Genomic DNA, 23,457 nt, shown 5'->3' with positions numbered 1-23,457 from the left:
TTGATAGAGATCAATCTAATCCAGATCGTTATTTTCGAAAACGCCTATTGATACCGCTTTACGGACGACAGATTTATACAGAACAGAAATAGAAGATCATAATAATGTAATAACATAACCAAAATCGAGAATACCAAATCGAAGAAAAATTAAAAATCTAAATAATTTTTATGTTATTTTATCATTAGATTATATTTTTTAATATTTGCATTAAGATTATTTCGTATTATCAGTATTACTTAAAAGTCGGATTAAAGAACTGGAATACTGGATCTGGGCGTCCGTAATTCGGCTAATAAGTAGGAGTGTTGATACTGTGTAATTTGTTGAACAGTTTAGCAGATATTTAAACAATGGGTAAGTCGTGGGCAACAGTTAGTTGAGAAATTAGTTAGGCTGGCTCAAAGATTTGTTCACTACCTAATGTCAAAATAGATCAAATGAACATTATTATATGATGTATCTACAAAACAGTATTTCTATCGAACAGGTTTATCTATTTCTATAAACAGGTTTCTATCGAGAACTAAACTGGATTGATATTATACAAAGTGGCCTACTTTGTATGTCCCAACTTAGGAAAAGTTATTGCGAGTATTGAATCTTTATTGGTCAGATTGAATTTTTTACAAGTGCTATTATACTTCCCACTAAATTAGAAATTAGCGATTATTCACGTCCAATTTTTAGTTCATGATCCTATGTGTCTCATATTTACTCAAGTGACTAGTCCTGCAATCAAAATTGGGTTTTGGCAGATTCTTGACTATCCATTGCATACTTTGTCATCTCATTTAATTAGTCACTAAAGCAAGTATGCAAGGATTTAACTGACAGGATAATGATAAATTTAAGTAGCCAATGGACATGTCAAACTTCCTGCCACAATCAGCTGTATTGGTCGATAATCTTGACAAATTAATTTGTGTATAAGCAATAGAACATTTTGTGTTTTTATGGTCACTTGTCAACCTTTTTCCATCATTTCCTCAGTATTTTCTTAAAACTCAAAGAAGTTCTGATCAAAAAAGACAACTCAATATGAATTTTATTTGGTATGAGGGTTTTAAAATGATTTCTCACAAGATATTTAATCAATTAATCTTAACAATTTAATCTTGCTTTTATTTAATCGCAGTCAGAAGGCATGTCCGTGTTAACATTACAGAAACTTCTAACAAACTATTATGTGTGATTAGTAAATTTACCACCATTCTATACTTAAGGGCTAATTTTGTAGGCACCTTTTGATTTATCATCTCGACCATCTAGTTTTCACATGAGGAAAAGTTAAACTTTCGAGTGGTCAAAAATAAAGAAAGAATGTTTTTCACTTCTTTTGTATAATAGAGAAAGAGTCCTAAATTTAATAAATTTGACTCTTCCAGGCAGTAAATTAGAAGAAGACATAAAGACTGTTGAATTTTGGACACAATTGATTTTTACCAGAAATCCAACAAATTTGTATTCATCAATTCTTGTTGAGCTGTCCAGAATTATGGCACAGTTTCAACAATGCAATTGAATACGGCACTGAGAAACATTTTTTTGAAAATCGGCCTAAGAATATCCTAAATATGAGTTCTCTGAAATCATGGAAATATATATATATATATATATAATATATATAATATATATATAATAATAATATATATTGTATTCAAACTATTTTGTGGGAAGTTTGCTCAAAAAATATTATTTATAGTAATAAATAAAGTTGTGTGAACAAAAATAGGTCTATATTTAAAAAAGTTAACGAGTGTCAATATCTCAAACAACAAATGGCAGAAAGGTTATATTAAGCCCTTATCAGTTACTTTTGAAAAAGCCTAACTATTTGAGTATAGCTTTGTTTATGTATAATTTGTAGCAAGTATACAGATTCAAGAGGAAATATAGGGATTGTACAACTGGGAGGAGCGCACAGGTTTAATATACCTCTAACAAAGATCAAAGAAGTGGGCGGAGTCAGTCTGGCTAGCCTCTCCACTTCGATATTTAGATTAGTATCGATTTTGGTACCTTTGAGGCAATTTGTTGGTCTTTGTCGGTGACATATTAAACGTTGCGCTATCCTTCTCCTACTTGCTCCAATCTCCATGTTTCTACTTGAATTGGTGATATCTGTATATTTTTTTAGCGAACTCAGAAGTAGTCAAATTGCAACAACATCTTTCCTTGCTGAAACAGGAGTACTCCAAATTACAAACTAAATATAGAGATCTGGAATCACGATATACATATATTACTGCTACCAGTGGAGATTCTATTGATAATGACCTTCTCAACAGTTTCGCCTCAAGACTGGTTACCACTATTTCAAATTTATATAATTCTGAGAAATATAGTGACATTGAAATTAAATTATTTGGTAAGTCGTAAGTATTAAGCGTTTGTTGCAGCTACCGGATGTTCCTAATCAAGGAAATTAAAGATATGCTTCATGGACATGAGTATTCATTTGCACAAGAAAGAACACAAAAATGACAAACATTTTAAATTGAATTAAGGAAAATAAACGCATTGTATGTAGAGGAAGTGGCAAGTTCAGGGTTCACCATTGTAACCTCTGAAACCACAAGCAAAAGATATGATTTGGTTTAAATGGGGGCAAAATTGTCTATTTGGATAGATATAATTATCTTAATACTTTCAGGAATATCTAGAAACATCGGAAATTGTGGCTTTCATAGTAATTTCTTCCTGGCGTTATTAGTGAAAATTGAGTGAAAATAACTTTGCTAAAATGAACGCGTTAATATTATTTTTCAGGAAGTAATCTTGGTGTTTTTTCCTGTTTTTAAGCCACAACGCCAGAAAAAATAACTAAGAAAATCGCAATTTACTGTTTTTTTCCGTATATTTCTGGAAGTATTTGGAATTTCCGAAACTGACTTGAAAGCTACCTAAATACGCAAATTTACTGGCCAGACCTTTGTTCTTTTATGGTTTTCGCGATAATAATAGGTAGTGTGGAATTTGCGACCCCCCACACAGTTTGGTTCATCCAGTATATTGCATTAATATACCTCAAACACTCTTTCTGCTTAGTGATCTCAGTTTAATACTTTAAACATTTTGCTAATTCCAGACAGAATAATGCCAGCCCATAAAATAGTCCTTACGGCTAGATCAAAGATTTGGAATGAGGAGTTTCTTGAAAACAGGTCTGAACTTGATTGGACAGATATTGATGTTGAAGTTGGTGTAGTGATTATTTTGTGGCTGTATAAGGTGAGTTTGTTGGATCAGGTAAACTGCTGGCTAAATCCAAACCAATCTAGTTACATATATATACGTTACATATGTATGTAAATATATGTATATACAGGGTATAACATATTTTAGAGATGTTTCAGGAGGAGATAATACTCTGGAAAATAATAAAAAAATACCAATAGAGCCATGGTGAAAAACGTACCATTTTAGATATACAGAGCAAAAAAGTTTCACATGATCATATGTTACACCCTGTATATACAGTGTGTCCCAGGATAGACGTGAGAAGAGGATAAATAGACCAAAATTTTTTGAATGACGTGTTCTGCTTGTTGTAAAACTATGGTATACAACAAATTAATGAATTCCATATTATACAAGGTGTTTTATAGATACATTTGTAAAAATCATCACCAATAAAGTGTTTTCATTCTTCAAGGTACGGAAAAATTTGACTAAAAAAAGTCGTTTAGAATGCAATTTTACATCTCGGTACTTCGGTAATTTGGTATGGAGATGATACTTATATATTCTTATATAATATAAAAGTATTTTTCGAAAAAAGAATATGTCGAATTGAACAACATTGCGTAAATATTACAAGAACAATAAACGTTAAATTTAACGCATCAGATTTATAAACAAACTAATTAGCAATAGGTTTACCATTTTGTAATACTTATTTATTCGAAGAAATTTAGACGAAAGATCAAAAGATGTGTGGATATGGTTGGTGGATACATTGAATAAATTATTATTACAAAATGATAAACCTTGTAAAATTGGTGATGATTTTTACAAATTTGTTTATAAAATACGCTGTATAGATAACTACTGTTTTTTTAAATTCTGTTGATGAGGGCGAAAAACAACTAAAATAAAAAATTCGGTTTGAACAGGAAAATACTACAAAATATAATTTAACGATTATTTATGTAATAATTACGTAATGTAAAATTTTATAGCCGAACGAGTTTGCGTACGAGCCCATAAATAGATGAGCCGAATAAAACTCCATTACATACAACTTTCATGGCCGATTTCATGTTAATTTGCTAATAATTTAGTTTTTAAGTCAATTAAAATACCTCTGAAATACTTTAATCACCTGTTAAAAGAAATGCATGTTTGGTAGTCAATATTCAGCTATTGTCAATTCCCCTTGCGTTGATCTACTAGGATCATAACGAATCAATTTCTATCAGCATCATAAAGAACCCTTTCTGATCAAGTCGGACGTAAATAAAGTTTTAATTTGTTTTGGCGATAGTTACAAATGAAAGGTCGAATCGTTGACTCGTGGCTGAAGCTTGGCTCATGTGAAACAGACCCTCGTAAATTTTGTTACAAGTTCATAAGAAATATATTCCTTAATATATACGAGGGTTAAAATTACTAACAACTCAGTCTTAGAATTATCAACTGATACACGTATTAAAGGGATATTGGGGTTTCATTTACTCTCTCAATGGAATTAATTAAATGGATGGCAAGTGAAAAGTAATATATTCCGTGATGATTGATGCTTATTTCTTAGATCTTAGTTGAGTAGATAGCAGCCTAGTAGATACTCTATAAATGAAATGTGATATTTATTAAATTACAAGGTAAATTTCAGAGCGAAGTGAGTCTGATTTCCGATGAAATGGCAGTCAAACTTATCAAGAAAGCATACGATTTTAAGCTTGATAGTCTGGTAGAAACTTGCGAACAGTACCTAATATCTGTGGTTAACATTAGAAACTGCGTCAAATTCTATAGTGTAGCTGAGGAAATTCATGCAACCAGTTTAAGGGAATACTGCTCAGGTTTTTAGCTTATAAGGAATCCCTGAACCTTCTTCTTACAGTTTTCTTATTTTAGGATTAATATCTACCCACTGGGATGATTTAAATTCTTCAGATTTTGAGCACATGAGTGGTGCTTTGCTGTATCAAATGCTAAAAAGTAAAACGCAGCTGCCTTTGCATAGTGCTGTTAGATTACAGAGGGAAGATGTCGTTTTTTTGTGCCTTGTGGAAAATTCGAATAGGGTAAGCTGATTAAACTTTTATTACATTATAAGGGGAAAACAGTCTTAACCAACTAGTCCAATATAAATCAAAGAAATCGTGGCTTGGAAAATTGGCTTTTATTTGGAATTAATAGGTGCTTAATTAACAACTTCGCATCTTATTGGTGAACTCTAATTGTAGAGTGCTCTTAATTGTTTTATTTTCTTTTTTAATTTTGAAAATCGATTGACGAAAAACGATTTAATAGCTTTAGTTGTTTTTCATGCAGCTCTCTGTATATCTATTATTGATATTCACAGCTTAAATGCAACCAGCTAAAGGGAAAAAAACAATAAAAATTAAATTTTTGGCAAAACAGTGACATGTACGAAAAAATATCAAGATACTTCTTTGGGCTATAAGTAGTCTTATAATTTTCCCTATCGGATTATTAGTATTCAATACCTATATGTCCCCCGCTGGTTAGTCATTCGATATTGTTTATTGTTTGAGATGCGTTGACACCATTCCTGAAGTCCTGATTATAGAACCTGTGATACCCTGCATTGTTGTTATCATACAGCATTTTTTGACCACGAGAGAATAATTAGTGACGTGGATTTATATATTTTGTCTTAATTATATGTAAGCTTATCTGTTTATTAAGTTAACACATTAATCATTTTATTATTTATCACATTTAAAGATCACTTTCACGTTATGTATCTAAATATTGTGCTGGATAATATATAATAGAGAAATATCTTATGATATAAATATAATTGGCTTTGATTTACTAGAGAATGGCCAGAATTGCATAGATTTCCCCTACAATAACAATGCTCGATGGCCGCTGTTCTAAGGCCTTTGTCTTGGTTCTCCGTACATCCCTCCTTATAAGGCTCTTCAACCCTAGTTTCTGCATGCCATTTGCCATTACTCAGAAACTGAGTGTCCAACTTTTGAGAAGCGCAATCTCTCTCGGTTCCGTTTATTTGAACTAAAAGAACAGCTTGTTTAAGAAGTCTTCCGTCGACAAAATATTACGAGTTGATTTAATGTATTGAATACTTTAAATGTTTCGTTTTTTGATTTACTTTAGTACACGATTTTTATTAACATTCTTCGTCTTTTTATGGGGAAGTGTTTCCGCTGGCTTCAATACAAGATAATGTTTGACAGAATCCAAGAACTTTTACATTAAAGAAAAAATTGAGTTTAGCAATCTATGAATTGCAATGAAATTAAAATGTGGACCAGTAAAGTTCAAAATTGAGTAGGATATATAATTTTTGTCAAAAAGACTCGCTTAATTATTAGCTTTGAGAGAACATAAAACAGGGCCTGAAAAAGATAGCAATGAGAAATATCCCGCTGTGATCTTTTATTAAAGAAAAATGATCAAACCTTACCACTACATACTTTACCTCCATTTATATTTGCGTGTGTATTCCTTTTAAGGCAGAGTGTTGAATAGCGACAATCCACTATGAATTTCTCAGAGAAGTCAAAATCTTCACATAAATATGTGTTATTTATCAAGTAGACGTATGGGGCGAAGACACATTTGTAGCACAACACACTCTCAGAAGGAAGAATATCTGTGATAAAACAATTAAATATTACCTATACCTAGATAATAAAATTATATTATGAAAGAGTGGCTACGTTCAGTAGAGTTAACGGTTGTACAACTGTTGAGATTTTTGCCAAATAGCATATTACGCTATTTTTGTGGCGAATTTGAAACAGCTGCCCTATAATTGTACAACTTTGACCTCAGCTGAATGTGGCCACTGACAGTTTATTCCATTTTAATTATCATATTCTTCGTAGGACGATAAGTGACGCTTTTATGTCGTCTATATCTAAGTGTGACTTAAATTGATAATTATGCAAGTAGAATGTGCTTATAAATGCCTCATATTTGACCTTTTCCGACTGTCGTCACATTTAGTAGTACAGATCATAATTTGCAAAATGCAATTTGCTATAAGTTCTAGCCCAAACTATTGCAATCCTTCCAAAGTATTTTTGATTTTGCACTGTGTAGATTGGACCAGGTCCATAAAATGCTGAGAGGTAAAATCGTACGTACCTATAGCATATATTAATCATGTTTAAAATATGTGTTCAACACCCCGTACCAATCAATCGTGAAACGGAAAGTGGGAGTTATGTGCATAACAATAAAAATCCATAAACCTAACAGTTGATGTTGATTGGATCTAGATCCAAAAGGTTAATGAACTTTTCGAATATCTGTTTAATTTACGCCATGCTGTTATCTTTACGAAAGGAAATATTATGACCTTCCCAGTCAGGAAACTCGTCATGAGCTAAACTGCTCAGATAAAAGAAGGATATTTGATTAGCTCTGCTTTTAGTATATGGGGTGACGAACTGGCGAATTAGTTTTGCCGATTAAGGGGAAAAACTGAAACTCCGACTTTGGCTTTTCTTGATTATGAGGATTATTATCTAGAAAAGGGCAATGAAAATGAAAAAACCTACTGTTTAATCAGTTTAGGTTGGAAGTTGTTCTTAAGATTGGAACGGCATCACTGAATAGAAAGTACAATGGGTATGCAAAATCTATTATAGTTACAAAGATAACAATTGTGGTACCACTTAAAAAGATATGCCATGTACATCCACTAACTCTTCTGATAGTTTATTAAACATACACGGGGTGATTTTTGGAGCTCACACACGGGTCGATAACTATAAGAGATAGGAGGTTGGTTAAATTAAGATAAAGTTGCGCAATTTTATGCTCGTTTAGAATATAATTTAAAATTGAAAAGAATACGAATACTTCCGGAAATATATGCAAAATAGCGAATGTTTGGAATTTTATTTTTCTTACATATTATAAGAACTTGATTATTCATTGTAAAAAAGATGAAACTCGAACACTGTTAAAACACTTTAATGGGGAAACTAATTACGTTACAAAAATATTTTTAAATAGCTTGGGAGCTAGTGCCCTGGAAAGTGCGAAAAACGGCCATCTGTGCAATGCAATATCTCTTAAATTATTTAAGGTTTATTGTCCCCACAAATTATTAAATACTTTTACGTAATATTCATTCTACTTACTACATTCAACTGCTAGTCAACGATTACATGTTCCAGTTCAATCATCAGCGGCAAAATAACTGTTGGTTTGAAATTGGTTTATATTATGGGTCATTTTATTTAGTTTATATAAACTAATTATATAATTTTGCTTTAGACAATTAAATGGTGCGGTTAATGTTGTAATGATGTTCATTTGAAATTCTTAAGAGCGCTTAAAACGACTTTGCTTTCGAACTTGCAGCAACAAAGTTTTTTTTACTATGGTACGTTATGGGAAATTTTGATGTCGTCACGTCTTTCTTTGCTTTCATGTAATATTTTTGTATATTATAATATTTCGTGGTACTTCGTAATAAATTAAGTTGACGATGATTGCAGGAAATCAAAACGTTGTAGTTAAGTATGATAGTATTATGTTACAGAGGGCAAAAAACGGCAATGATAAAGTGTCGATAGAAGCCAAGAAAAAGTTAATTATTTTACATTATTTACCATTATTTAGTAAAATGTCAACAATTCTTATTGAGTTCCGAGCTCATTAGTTTTTAAATGCATAAGTATGCATTAGTAACACGTGGCATTAAATTAAAAAAAGTCGGGGGCGTACTTACAGTGGAAAATTAACGCCGAGTTAAAACACCTGAAACCTATATCATGGAAATATCATTGGAGAGAGAAAAAGTAACATTTAAAAACTGAAATAAGTATTTCATGTTCGTATCAAAACAAATAAAGTAAGGTGAAAAATAATTTCAATATGTTGATGCCGTATTGAATCTGAATTTGTCACCAACAATTACACTTTTATATCTCTTTTGGTTACAAAGATAGCTATAACATCCTTCTTGGAATAACATTGGAAAGGCATCCTGCATGTATGATATTCCGGAAATAAGTTCCATAGAAAGTTGAATTGAATTAGGACTTAACACGACACTGCTTAATGGGAAAAATATTCTGTACAGGGTGCCCCAGGTTTTATACTCAGGTATAGTTATAAAAGACCATTTTTAGACGTGTTGCTCATATAAACATAAATCTTAAATTTTTATATTTCCGAATTCTTAGTCTTAAACTAAGTTCGATACATAAAATATTCTCATGAAATATCACAAGACTAAATAATATTGAGTGACTAATTTCATCAATAGGAATATGGATATTTAGTACTAATAATCCTATAAAAAATAATTATTCCTTGGAAAAAAGAAAAATGACTATAATTATGATTCCTTCCTTCCTTGATATTTTTTCACTCCAGTTTCTTTTTCGTCGTAAACTTGATTTCTGTTATTTGTCCCCTATTAGCACTTGAATTTGAGCTGTGGACATTAATCATACATACATCAGAGATACAATAAAAATAATAGATATCATAAAAAATTGGTTTGAGGCACTTTGAAGGTACAGAAATAAAAAAGAGGAAATTGCTAATTTTGTTTAATATTCTCATCCTGTAACTCGGAAATGAAAAGAAATAAGACTTGTGCAACAACTCAAATTGCTCTTTTCTAACTTCCCTGAAGTTCTGATCATAAAACGTGAGACACACCCTGTGTGAGATGTCAATGCAATACTACTTACTTTGAATTAATAAAATAAGGATCACGGTACAACTGGAGTTGACTGCCATCGCTTAGAACTCTGTAACGCAGGAAGTCGTCTAATTTATATACGAATTTAAACATGTCATTATAATTTGTGCCCATCAATTCATATTTGAAGATAAATTTTTCAATACATTGGATATTAAGTACGTTGCTGAGACCTTCTCCCTCTTTTCTAGTGCCTGCGGTGTCTGCTTCTATTATTTTTCTGTAATATATAAAATTATTGATTATTATTTGTAGTAGGAGAGGATTGATGGATGAATGAATTTTTTTCATTTGGCTATAGGTAATATAGTTAATTTATGTCAATTGGAGGCCTTGTTACGCTCTAAATTTTGATTTCGATCGATAAAACTTCCTTAATTGATCCTTTATAATCCACTATAGTGCTATTTTGGGTCTTAAATGTGACCACGCCAAAGTGAATCTGTTATGGGTCAAATATGTGCTTTAACGGGGCACCTGCTTTATATGGAAGTTCTTTATTGTTAAAATAATTAATCATGTTCTGAATCACAAATGATGGAGCGTTTATCGTATATGCACATTGTTCTCAGTGTAACATATGATTTTAAGCCAGCGGTTACACTGACACACTGAAATTCATGAAAATACTCATGGATCAAAAATAAATCTCTCTGGACTCTATAGACAGTAGAAAAAAATAAAAATTACTAAAGACATTCGTTTCAAAATTAAACATGAAATTGCGGTTTTCAGAAATAAACGGTTAGAGGTGCACTAGGAGGAAGTTTATTTGTTGATTTTCTGTGCTGTAAGTTTAAATAAAAACGAATTAAAAATTTGACACCAAGTTCATCGAAAAGTTCATGAACCTACATAATAATAGGATTAAATTTCAAGGGCCATGGACTTTATTCGCATGCGGGAAAGTGCATTTTACCGCACTCATTTGGAGGCAAAAGTGGAAGGAGCCACTTACCTTTATGATAGATTATTCAATGTTTTCATCTATGCGAGAAGCAAAACTTATGCATATGATTTAGCGTTAACAGGGATTAACAAAAACGTTCCTATAGAAACAATGTTTCCTTTTGTACTCAGCAAAACAACAAAATACAAATAAGACAAGCAAAGAAATAATGATCCTTATTTAGTAATGTTTTTCTTCTGTAACGTGACATTTCTAATCTAAAGTTTGTATTGATTATGTTAATTAACGCGACTGTAAGAGTAAACGCCCTTGAAGTTAAAAGTAATATAGTAAATGAAATAAACTCACTTTCATAATATATAGGATTAAATTTACGCTGCTAATAATCTGAAAGAATTAAAATTCCAAGAACACCCACTTACCTGAACAAGAGATCCAAAGAATTAAAAATCAAATTTTGGCGCCACTCAATTCAAACACCTATTTAAAGTAATGCGGATCTCTTAAACTTTGCAGGACACCGGTAATTGATAATCTTCGTCACTTAAGCTGCTGTTAACTCAACGGTATACTTAATTCGAATATTAATTCCTTTAATTTCGATTATCAACAGTCACCAGTCGACTACATTAGTCGCGAGCCGAAAACAATATTGCTATCTTAAGTCCGCGGTTGCCACACCATGTTTTGAAACTTGTTTTAACACGTCTATTGTAAAATGCAATACAAACCTGAGCCATTGAAATTGCTAATGAAACTTTTTCATTATAGCTGCGTATGTATGGATGTAACGTTTCTTGGTATTGGCTATTTTCGATACGTTTTTAATACTTTTTTAGTCCATATGATGCACTTATCTAAAATTTTGTTTAAAATGCAATGTGGCAATGTCGGTCTGAAGGTCGGCTCGTACTATATTTTTGCGGCCACTAATTCTTTAGACTTCGTTACTTCCACCAGCGTTATTTGATTTCTGTGGAGCTAAAATCATTTCTTGACCTTCAACGCATAACCACTTTGTACAAAAATAGCCAGCCAATCTTGATATATATCCTGCATCCTTGCTTAATCTTTTCCATAAAATTCCATGAAATAATAAATCATTAGTGCTGTTCCAGCGTACCTACCGTTGGCGAAACTTTTTGGCGCTTCGCAATCCTTTCTTATGATAAAAGTGGTTTAGCAGGACCAATAAAGGTTTATGCATGTTGCGTCCATCGTTGGGTGACTTATGACTCGTCACAGTGGCCAAAAGTGAAATTATTTCAACACAGAAGGTTCTGTGTATTGATAAGAAATAGTTATTGACGTCACTTGTCCAGTAGGTGACTTGTAATATGAGTTTTTTACGGACAAGGAGATGTCATGAGCCGAATCTAGCAAATGTCAACGAGTACTGAAGCACCTAATAGATGCGTATTATTTTATTTGGTACCATCGCTTAATTTCCAAAAGATTTAAAATTTAGTTCAAAACCAATGTTTCTTGAAAATATGGCGAATGCATAATTTGCTTACATTTAACGCAGTCAACGGCAGTTAAGCATTTATCGAAACACTCCAGTCATGCTTAACTTATACCATCTATGCTAATAATTATAACTTAATTTAACTTTCCACTTTAATTAAAGAAAGATAATTAAGAATTAAATTAAAAAATCTGGTAGATTTAAACTCTTTCACTAAAAATTCATATTAGGTTAATTCTCATGTTGCGAAATCAAGAAATAAAGAAGAGTGAGAATGATTGAGATTTTTTACAATCGCACTGTATACATAGACATGTTTACCCTAATGTTAAGTAATTGCTTGTTTCAGCTTTCTGATGTGGTCAATGTATGGTCGCAGCAGGATGAGTTACCGCTAGATCTTGCTCTGAGAGGCAAAAATGAAAGTATTGCTGCAACTCTAGTGCAACATAATGCAGATATCAATATAAGGGATCCAAATGGAGAGTCCCTTTTACACAGAGCAATTAAAAGAGGTGACAGCGCTGCTGCATTCTTTCTTCTTGAAAATAATTGTGATGCTACCCTGTTTACAAGGTACGTATTTTTATCTAACACTTTCCAAAAGTGTCTACATATCAAGTTTGATTCTTAAAAACAAGTAATATTCCGGTAAGTACTTTTGAAATGCATATAGATTAATGTGAATATACAGGACGTTTCTAGAATAATCTACACAAAACTTTACCATTTATTTCTCAGGTCGATATACGAGGATTTAGTCCAACTTGCCTTCCAATGCAAAAGTTGAAGGTTTTAGAAATGCAGGGCTTCAAAGTTAAATAAAAAAATAAAAAAATTTCTTTTGTAATAGCAGTAATTGAGCAAAATTTTGCACTTGGGGGTTTTAGGGGCGATATATCTGAATCGACTACATTTTTGTTGCGCAGTGTAAAAGTAGCCGCTGCGTTGGCGCTAGATCGGACCTCTTTAAAGGACCGTAACTTTTATGTTACTTTGAACAAAGCTTTGTTTTAGTGGAATTTGTATTAATCTCACCCCGATGTTTTATAATATTTTCATGGCCCCATCCTGAACACAGCACCATCCACATGCCGAAACTTACCTGTAAACAATGAAAAACAACAATCAGAACTTGCCCTTTGAAATGAAATGACTCACTTACCCCGATCTTCTACTCCCATTGCTCCATCCTATGCGTGGGACCATCCAACGGTGTCTTTTCATTTAAATCATTTTCGATGACGTGTCAAAACTTACCTGTAGACAACAAAAAACATCAATTAGAATTTTATTTTCTAAATGAAACTAGCTACTTACCCCCTATCTTCTACTCCCCTTGCTGCATCCTATGCGTAGCCCCGCCTGATAGCAGCTCTCTTCTTTCAGAGGAGCCCCCCCCCCCAAGGATTTGGTTCTTGCATCTTATCGGACTTCCTCATGTCAAACAGCCCCTTAACGTAGCGATTTAACATGAGAGAGCACAGATGAAGACCTCGTTCTACTTGGTCGCGGGGGTAGAACGCACCTCTGAGCACAACTTCCACTTTCACTGCAAAAAGAGAAAAAGTTTTTCACGACACCAAATTACAGTTATGCACCTCTAACTATCACTCATTAAATATCAGTTACACTAGTGAAGTATCTTATGAGTTTTTGAAACAAAAGAACAACCGATTATTAGTTTATTTCGTACGACAAACATCTTATTCGCGTTCGCGCTTAAACACAACTGAATCATCTAAGAAATGATATCCCTTCAAAACATGCAAAAAACTTTACGGCCGGCTTTTTGTAAGGGTACAGCTCATAGGTCGTACGAACGCTACACAATGCAAGATAATATTGTATATTATTTATCCAGTTGGAAATTTTCCAATGTTTTTAATGGTAGGATGTTGGTCTTTGCTTCATGTAATATTAGCCTAGTGCTAGCATGTGCCATGATTTTTCCAACGTCTTGTTTTATTTGATATTACACTAGTATCATCGGAGATACTTGTCATTTGGCGTATTTCCTGATTACTTTAATCTAATTAAATTATTAATATAAAAAATAAACAGCACTAAAGCTACGATACTGCTCTGTGGCACATCTATTTTGACATTTTTTTTATTCCGATAGGTAGAACAAATCTGTTTTAATAAAGTATGATTTGATCCAATTAAATGCTAGTCCCTTTATCCCACAACACTTGGGTTATTTAATAGTATGTCAATACAGGGTGATTCACAACTTATCTATAAAATTTTAGGGGTAGGTGTTTCATGAAAAACGAATTCGATTTTGTAAGAAAATATTTTGGAAAATCCTTATAATTTCCGCGGGAAAAATTGATAAAGTTTAACCGTTGTATAACTGGACGACTGTAATATTTACGTTTTTCTGCAGAATCCCTTTTAGATTCATCAACCTTACGTATAATTTATAGTTAGGTCTATCACGTGTCAATGGTTGGGAGCTGAAGACATGGGTGACCCGACTTAAGGGCACTTTTGTATCAACCGAAATAAAAGAAGCGAGCTTACATATGTAAGCTATTTTGGCATTATAAATTGTTACCCTTAAGTCGGATCACCCATGTCTTCAGCTCCCAACCATTGACACGTGGTAGACCTAATTATAAATTATACGTAAGGTTGATGAATCTAAAAGGGATTCTGCAGAAAAACGTAAATATTACAGTCGTCCAGTTATACAACGGTTAAACTTTAACAATTTTTCCAGCGAAAATTATAAGAATTTTCCAAAAAAATTTCTTACAAAATCGACTTAGTTTTTCATGACACACTTACCTCTAAAATTGTATAGATAAGTTGTGAATCACCCTGTATATGTACATTTGCTTGTAAGCCTTGCTTAACCCATTAGCGCCTAGTGATCTACAGGGTGTTTTTTTTGGTGTGCCCACCATCGTTATCTCCGAAACGGGGAGAGTTACCTCTTCGATTAAATTAGACTAAATATAGTTTTGTAGAGAGTAAAAAGTCGTGAAACTTTGTAATTTAAATTTCTTTTTTGCAACAAACAGTATACGAAATACGGGGGATTGAAGTTTTGGACCATTTTCATATTTTTTCAAATATTTAGGAAACTACTGAAGATGTGGCAACCTTGCAGTGGTTTTCTTAATCAGCTCCATAAAGGGCAATTTAGTCTAACTTATTCGAAGTTGTAACTCTCACCATTTCAGAGATAGCAATGGTAGGCACACCAAAAAAAACACCCTGTATATATAGATCGTAAAAAGTAAACAACTTTTATGACAGGAAATAGGGATGAAAACGATTTGTATTGAAATTAAGGGTTTGCCTATGCATGTGTTTAAGTGCACAGTGAAAATTGCTTTCGTACGATGTTCTTTAGTTTAACATTTACTGAGATTCAAAGACAGATTTTTATGTCGTATACAGTGGAAGTTTTATTTGTACGTAAAATTAAAAAAAATATTGATAGTGCTTTAAAATTTATCATTTATGTATTATATACATCCTAATACATCAAATAAGTATTAGTGACGAATTAAGTATACTTTTTAACAAATACCAATAAAACCATCTACAAGCGACTGCCAACAGATTCCACGTTGAGTTGGAATGGTGGGCCGTCTGAATAGTTCAAGTCTGTTTTAACTGCCATTATAATTTTGCGCAGGCGCAATTTGGTTTTTGAACGTTTATTTGACAGGTTGGAACGAAATATTGTCACGTCTAAACTAGCCAGGAAAGTAATGAGCTATATTCTTTCGTAGAAACGAGAATGATTCCGCTTTGCATTTGGTTGCTGGCGCTACTAATTTGGAAGATTGTGAAAGAGTCACTGAAAAGTTACTAAATAAAAACGCCAACATTAACTGTCAAAATAAGCTTGGCTTTACTGCGTTACATATAGCAATACAGGCGGATAATGCACCCGTTTTTGACATATTACTCCAACACGTGAGTATCTCTGTTATTTTCACATGCTCATAGTGATATGCTCCAGAATTAGGTAATTCGCTACGCACAGATGGTCACCGGTCAAAATGCTTGTAATTCCTGTAACTTGTCTAGATATAGTGATTTTTGTAGATTTCACGCATAGATGAAAACCTGAACTAACCCGATCATAAATCATGTAGTATTAAGTTGGCGAAACCGCTAAAATTTCTCAATTGAAGTCTTGGCAACACCGCGAGTCGCGATGTGACATCACAATAGATGCGCAGTAGTTTAAAGTTACTTAACATTGTTTTTTGTGGGAATCATAGATCCTGTAGTATTTGAAATATGTTTGCAATCAGGCAACGTTGCCTGTGAGAGCCCTCGCGTCAATTTTAATTGGAAAGATTGTTGAATTTTAATTGAAACTTACGAGACGGAACTTTGCAACTCGAGGTCTCAGAGTTCTTTGAGCTCTGCCGCCTTTCCGAAAAAGGCGGCCAGGATAGGTTCTATCAGCAGTGATTTGTAATATTTACCAACTAAGCGTTAACCCTTTGATCGAATGGGTTAATAGAGATAAAAACTTGTGATGCTACGGTCAACCTGAACTAACCTGAGACGTCCTGGTCAACGCTTATTTCCTACGCTCTAACTTCAAACTGTATTTTTAAAATATGGGAACGCTCTAAATAGTACGTGTCCAAGTCAAAAAGGGCTATGAAAAAGACATCACGTTTCGCGCTCAAACAGCATTTTTCCATTTTTGTTTGACAAATCTGTGTGTAGGGAATTGGTCTATCTTTTGTGCCCATCCTGCCCATCGAATTTCGAATCTAAACTGAATTTTGAATCTTGCAGGAACAGGTCAACCCCAACGTAAAAACGAACGAGGAACATCCACCGCTATATTATGCGTATAACAAGTTTGAACTTGATGTAACTCATTACGTGGATGCTCTACTTCAAAAGGCCGCTTCGACGGATACTGTGTATTCATCTCACGGCTGTGTCGATTTGTTACAAACTTTAATTATGAGCGGTGGTAGAAAAGGTGTTGTACATTTGGCCTCTCATGTGCATGATTTGAACCATGTTAATGTCGAAGGAGAGACCGCCATGCATTTAGCGTGTGAGAGAGGTTACGAAGAAATTGCAGCTGCATTGGTGAGAATCTGGTATAATATAGACATACCTATTTATATCACATTTGTAAGGCTCTACGACTCTACAGTTGCATTTTGTTACGGGAATCTATTCATTTCGCTTTACTTTCTGATTCTACTCAAAAATTACGCCCATTACCTAGTCCTTAGCCTACATTTAAACTTATTAGTGTGGCTGTACAGGGCGTTTCTGAATAGACGGTAAAGATTTTAATGGATGAATTCCGAGCTAAATTTAAGACGAAGAATTCATATAAAGACATGTCCAAAAATGCTTTGTCTTCGATCTACAGAGTGTTAATAAAACACTTTTTTTAATTACTTGTTTATTTTGTTTATCGAAAGTTGCTGAAAATTTGTACTTATCATACGCCAAGTTTTTCTTACAAACGGAAATTTTTCGAACTTTGATTTCATATACGGGGTGGTGCGGATTGATGAGTCTTGAGCTCTCATTTATCACATTTTTTTTCTGTTAATATTTTGATTTTTTTAGAAAAATCTCTGAAATCCGTATCGAGTTTTCTCACTTTTCAGTCTCTTGCAAAACTTCGCTTAAAACGATGGTTTAGGTAATATTCGCGATAATAAGCAACTGTTTCCCGCAGATGCAGTTATTAACATCAATGCTAATCAAAAAATAAAAAGAGAAAATTTAATTTAAGCGAAATTTTGCAAGAGTCTGAAAAGTGAGAAAACTCAATGCGGATTTCAGAAATTTGTCTAAAAAAATCAAAATATTAACAGAAAAAAATGTGATAAATGAGAGCTCAAGACTCATCAATCCGCATCACCCTGTATGTGAAATCAAAGTCAAAAAATTTCTGTTCGTAGAAAATACTCGGCGGATGATATATACAAATTTTCAGTAAGTTTCGATAAAAAATAAACAAGTAATTAAAAAACAAATAAAAAGTATTTTTTTAACATCTTGCAGGTCAAAGACGAAGCATTTTTAAACATATCTTTATATGAACTTTTCGTCTTAAATTTGACTCAAGATTCACCCATTAAAATTTTTGCTATCTGTTTAGAAACACTCTGTATAATGTAAAAGAATGTGATGTCATATCTGTGACAATAATGACGACATAAAATATGTTTGATTGTCAAAATTTGAACATTTAAAAATGAAGCGTCTCGTGTCCAAACAATTTTTTGGCCCCCCCTATAGATTTAATTCAGATCGTTGTTGTATCCTTTTCGCCCTCCTTGTATACCTAACCAACCACCTCACTAAATGAATTAAATTAACAAAATTTACAGGTATCTTTGGGAGCTAATCCCAACCTTTTGTCAAACGAATTACGACAATCTCCTCTACACTATGCAGTAAAAAGCAATTCCGTCTCATGCATTCGAGCTTTGATTGCTCACAACGAATCCTTAGAGCAAACATCTAATAACGAAGACACAAGGTAGACTGGTAGATATTAAACTCAAGTATAATGAAATAAAATAACAGAATTGTCTTCAGGTTACCCGTTAACTTTAATCTACGAGATATTAATGGGGATACTGCTATAAGTTTGGCACTGCAGCTGAGATTTAGAGAATTGGTACCGTTGTTGATAAAAGGCAAGGCGGACATCAATGTTAGAAATGGAAAAGATTACACGTTACTGCATCAAGCAATACTGAAGGAAGATGCGACTACTGCTGCGTATTTGCTTGAGCAAGGGGTTGACATAAATGCTTTAACTTCTGAAAATGAGACTCCATTGCAGCTGGCCATACACTGTCGGTATGCTTTATGCAAATAAGCTAGGAATTGACAATCGCTTTTTAATTTATTTATCTTATTAAAGGCTACCTGAAATCGTGGATGCCCTTTGTTCTAAAGGGGTTGATATGTCGGCCCCCGATCAACTTGGGGATTGCCCTTTGTGGACCGCTCTAGATTCTGGTAAGACGATTTTTTTCTATCGATTTTAATAACTGAACATCCTCATTAACTTTTTTATTTGATAAGTTGAAAAATACGTTAAATATCGTGAATCCGATTTGCAATTATTAGTCATTGTTCTTTTCTTTCTCGTTACCTGCATGCGAAAACCATTTTTACTGAATAATGAATCTTTTTCTTATAATAAGGTCAAGAACAAATAGCAAGTATCCTTGTTCGCCATGGGGCTGATACCGACTGTTGGGGACCAGGGCCCGACGGATGCAAACAAACTCTTTTGCACCGAGCTATAGATGAAAATAAAGAAACCGTTGCAATTTTTCTGATACGAGCAGGCTGCGATTTGGAAGCATCCCGTATTCCAGGTCCAAAAGAAGAGAACACTGACGAGATTGTGGAGGGCCATACCCCACTCCATTTATGTTGCATGTGGGGTCTTGAAAGTATATCAAGGTAAACAGAAACTTAAGTAATCGGTTATACTTCACTTATTGTGTTAAAAAAGTGGCATTTTAACGATATAAAACAGGCCGTAAATAATCACTTTTAAAGTCAGGGCATTTTTATTCACTGCAAATTTAATACATCAGCGGCAGTAAAAGTTTTTTTACCAACAAGGCAATAATTAAAATATGACAAATAATCAAAAATCAAACGAAAACTTCTCAATATGTTTTAACACAGGTTTATTCTCTTAAAATAGCAATAACTGAAAATGTTTACTTGGCTTCCCGTTCCTGTGCATTCTTCTGGTTAGTATTTAATGTTTAATGCTTCTTTCAGAACATTAATAGAGCATAGAGCCAATATTAATGCTCAAGATGCCGATTCGAGAACACCAGTGCACCTTGCTATTGAGAATCAGCAAGATGATATAATTGCGCTTTTGCTCACTGTGCCTGAAATCGACCTTGCTCGTTTGGACAAAAATGGTTTGTCGCCTTTTGCTGCAGCATTAACATTAAGGTAGGTTTCTCTCTTATATTTGTCTCAGTTTTCAGACTCTAAGGTTGTTCTTTGGAAGTACTTAGTTGTTGTTATTCCACTGACAAGTTATTCATGAATCTCTTGACGGAGTCACTGTTTCCGTGAATTTAAGGGCTGTGTGTGTCGTTGCTAAATAGTGACGTCAGTCAGCTAATACCGAGGCTGATTATACTTAACGCATTCTCTCATAATTTTAACAGGAACCACAAAGCTGCGCAGGCAATATTAGATAAACTTCCCTCAGCCGCAGAACAATGTGACAGTAAAGGTCAAAACTTCTTGCACGTGGCCATCAAGAAGGGCGATATGGACAGTGCACTCTTTCTTCTAACTGTCAATGTAGATGTGAATTCAAGGGTTCAGGATAATCAGTTAACACCTCCTATACACTTGGCAGCCAAATATGGAAATGAAACGTTAGTCAGAAGTTTGCTGTTAGCTGGCGCTCGGGTAAGAAATTATCATCTATTTTATTCTTAGTGGTATCATGATATACAGGATTGTATTTGAACGGTCCGGTATAAAAACCGGTCAACTCCAATTTTTGATCCAATATAGAAGTCCAATTATTATTAATATGTTTGTTTGGCTTACTAGGTTGATGATAAAGATTCAGAGAAAAGAACCGCATTGCACATAGCGTCAGAAGCGGGAAATGCCACAGTTGTTCTTGCATTATTGCAAAATAACGCGGACTACGATGCAGTTGATAAGGAAGGAGATAATGCACTTCATATAGCAGTCAGGTATAAATTTGAATGTAAAGAAACATATTTACATGCGAAATTTTGGGCAAATCCCGTCACTTACGTCTGACATCGCGTTTAGTCGAAAACAGAATATTAGCGCTTCGAACGAAACCTGTCTTAATTCACTATATGTATGTCGTGAAGCAGTTTCGTGACAAAATGGCAAAAGGATTTTATTTCTCATTGGGCCAATAAATCAAAATTCTGACAATTTTATCAAAAGGATAATATCCGTAGAAATGTTGGAATTAAGACTGAATATTAGATCATTTCATAGGGTCCATGGAAGTTACCACTCAGATAAAGTTGTCAGGTCAATGATCTAGTGATCCTAAGAAGAAAATTTATGAAAAATTGCCTACCTTTAATTAAATATATTCTTCTGTTTTTTAGGGAGGGACATTTAAATGTAGTTCGTGTGCTCCTCACAGAATCTTCGATAGATGCTGAATGTGTGAATATAAAAGGCCGAAATCCACTCCATGAACTTTGTCGATATGGAAAAGAGAACGCTGCCACAATTTGCGAATTATTTCTGGAGTGTATGACTTCGTATCCAATCAATACACCTGATGTTTATGGGAATTCGCCTTTGCTCCTAGCCTACATGAAAGGACATGGAAATCTCTGCAGGTTACTAATAATTTCCTTGGAATGTATAGAGGGTGTTCAGAAACTCTATGCTATTCCAATTATTAAAAATCTTCGCCCATCATAGAACATTTTCATTTTTCATTATTATTTAATTATCCTATATCTAGGAAATATCTGACCCTATTTAATCAAATTAAATTATGTATGAGAGACTGTTTCTTCTTGATTTACATTTATATAAAAAAACAAATTTCTGTTTCAGAGTTCTGGTCAAAGCGAATGCCTGCCTCGGTACAGAAAATGGAGATCGAGTGACCATTTTCAATTATCAAGTTCCTAGTAAACAGTTACTCACCCGTTTGCTAGATCAGTTGGTTCAACCAGCTCCATGGGCACATCCTGATAGTTGCCAGGAATGCGGAAAAGGTATTTTTTAGAGATAAGATTGGAAAAATGTGAAAGGATTGATGGGATAACTTTGAACTCTTCGGTTAAGACTACGTTCAAATATACGCGTGGTGCGATAATAAAAATATTTGATATAATGCATTTTATTATGTGTTTTTAACATATTATTTGACATTTTGCAGGATTTTCATTTACCCAAAGACCTCATCACTGTCGACATTGCGGAAGAGCTTTATGTTCAAAATGCAGCTCTCAAGAAGTGCCCATTATTAAATTTGGAGAAAATAAACCTGTTCGGGTATGCAAAGTATGTTTTAACGTTCTCAAAACTGGTTCTTGCTGATAACATTTAATCAGTATATTGCATAATAAAATCATATATTATTTGTGTATTTAATCATTAAATAAGCATTGCGTCTTAAAATCAATGTTAATATTCTATGTCAAAGTAAGCAGAGTCCGCAAACTAGTCATTACCAGAATCTAGGTGTCAAATATTTTCTATAGTTTTTAAAATCTTTGTGGCAAAGTTGCACCTTTTCAATCAAATGTAATTTTGACAGTAAGAAAATTCCCAGTGGTTTCCACTGAAATATAACAATTACTCAAATACGCAACTATTTCAAAGAGATCGTATCTTTTACGCTTCCCGAGGCCACAATAGTGAGCCTCAAATTTAAGACACCCTAAGCAATAAAAAAATTACAAGAAAATTACCCAATTTGTAAAATATTGAATATTACAACTAGTTTAGGAAACAGAAGAGATTGAAGTTTTGGGCAATTTTAATATTTTTTCTAAACATCTCGGAGAAATGTTGCAGCTTTGCAAAGGTTTCTTTACGATGAACAAGATGCAACTTTTATCTAACGTAAATTTTTGTCTGTTGCTGAGTCAAAAATATGGAAAAACATTCAATAAACACAGTTTTTTGGTAGTGTAGGAACAATCAACAATATTGCATTTCTATCTGTAGACTTATTGAATCGACGTCGAAAATTGATCGGATGAACAATGACGATCAATCCGATTTATTCGTGCATTTCAGAGCGGTTTTATATGAAGCTAGTCCCATAATACGGTACGGAATTAAAATAACTGTGATGACGTAGAAACCCGGAGACCCAAGCACATTATAATGTTCTCATTTTACAGTTTACAAACAAATTTGAAATTTTTAGTAGATTGGTAATTATATTTTTGTTCCCAACTTACTAACGTGGGAAAGTAACCCTATTGTTTAGCTCATTTCAGAAGTTAACAATGTCGCCTTTAAAAATGAGTTTAATTTAATCTTGAGTTACAACATTACCATACCATGACCGTCTATCCAACTTCTAATTTAAATTGCGCGAACTTTTATATGTAGATATGTATAGTATAAAGTTGGTCGGCGTGAAATAAGAAATTTTAGCTTAACATTTATATTGTATAGTACAGATTATAACATTCGATC

At 33.5% G+C, this 23,457-nt stretch overlaps 2 protein-coding genes across 3 annotated transcripts; one reads left to right on the top strand and one right to left on the bottom strand.

Moving 5' to 3' along the window:
• Positions 1 to 146: 146 nt before the first annotated feature.
• Positions 147 to 23,457, top strand: LOC136412664 (rabankyrin-5). Of its 2 annotated transcripts, none has more exons than XM_066395803.1 (18): positions 147 to 357; positions 2,141 to 2,371; positions 3,092 to 3,234; positions 4,838 to 5,027; positions 5,083 to 5,252; positions 12,620 to 12,846; positions 16,023 to 16,209; positions 17,053 to 17,358; positions 18,624 to 18,775; positions 18,823 to 19,101; positions 19,166 to 19,263; positions 19,452 to 19,716; positions 20,047 to 20,229; positions 20,451 to 20,700; positions 20,848 to 20,996; positions 21,393 to 21,632; positions 21,856 to 22,019; positions 22,184 to 23,457. In XM_066395803.1, exons 1-18 carry the CDS (start codon positions 354 to 356, stop codon positions 22,342 to 22,344), a joined length of 3,399 nt encoding a protein of 1,132 aa, XP_066251900.1. In that variant the 5' UTR covers positions 147 to 353; the 3' UTR covers positions 22,345 to 23,457. The 2 variants fall into 2 exon arrangements, with proteins under 2 accessions (XP_066251900.1, XP_066251901.1); XM_066395804.1 differs by having other exon boundaries at positions 149 to 357; positions 18,835 to 19,101; positions 22,184 to 23,456.
• LOC136412666 (uncharacterized) lies at positions 5,830 to 11,479 on the bottom strand. Its single transcript, XM_066395807.1, has 4 exons — positions 11,225 to 11,479; positions 9,882 to 10,112; positions 6,641 to 6,814; positions 5,830 to 6,213 (listed from the first exon to the last, which is right to left on the bottom strand). The coding sequence occupies exons 2-4, from the start codon at positions 9,928 to 9,930 to the stop codon at positions 5,927 to 5,929; spliced, it is 510 nt and encodes a 169-aa protein (XP_066251904.1). The 5' UTR covers positions 9,931 to 10,112; positions 11,225 to 11,479; the 3' UTR covers positions 5,830 to 5,926.

Source organism: Euwallacea similis, chromosome 12 (assembly GCF_039881205.1).
Source record: "Euwallacea similis isolate ESF13 chromosome 12, ESF131.1, whole genome shotgun sequence".
Taxonomy (NCBI): domain Eukaryota; kingdom Metazoa; phylum Arthropoda; class Insecta; order Coleoptera; family Curculionidae; genus Euwallacea; species Euwallacea similis.
This window is presented reverse-complemented; position numbering and strand designations above follow the sequence as displayed.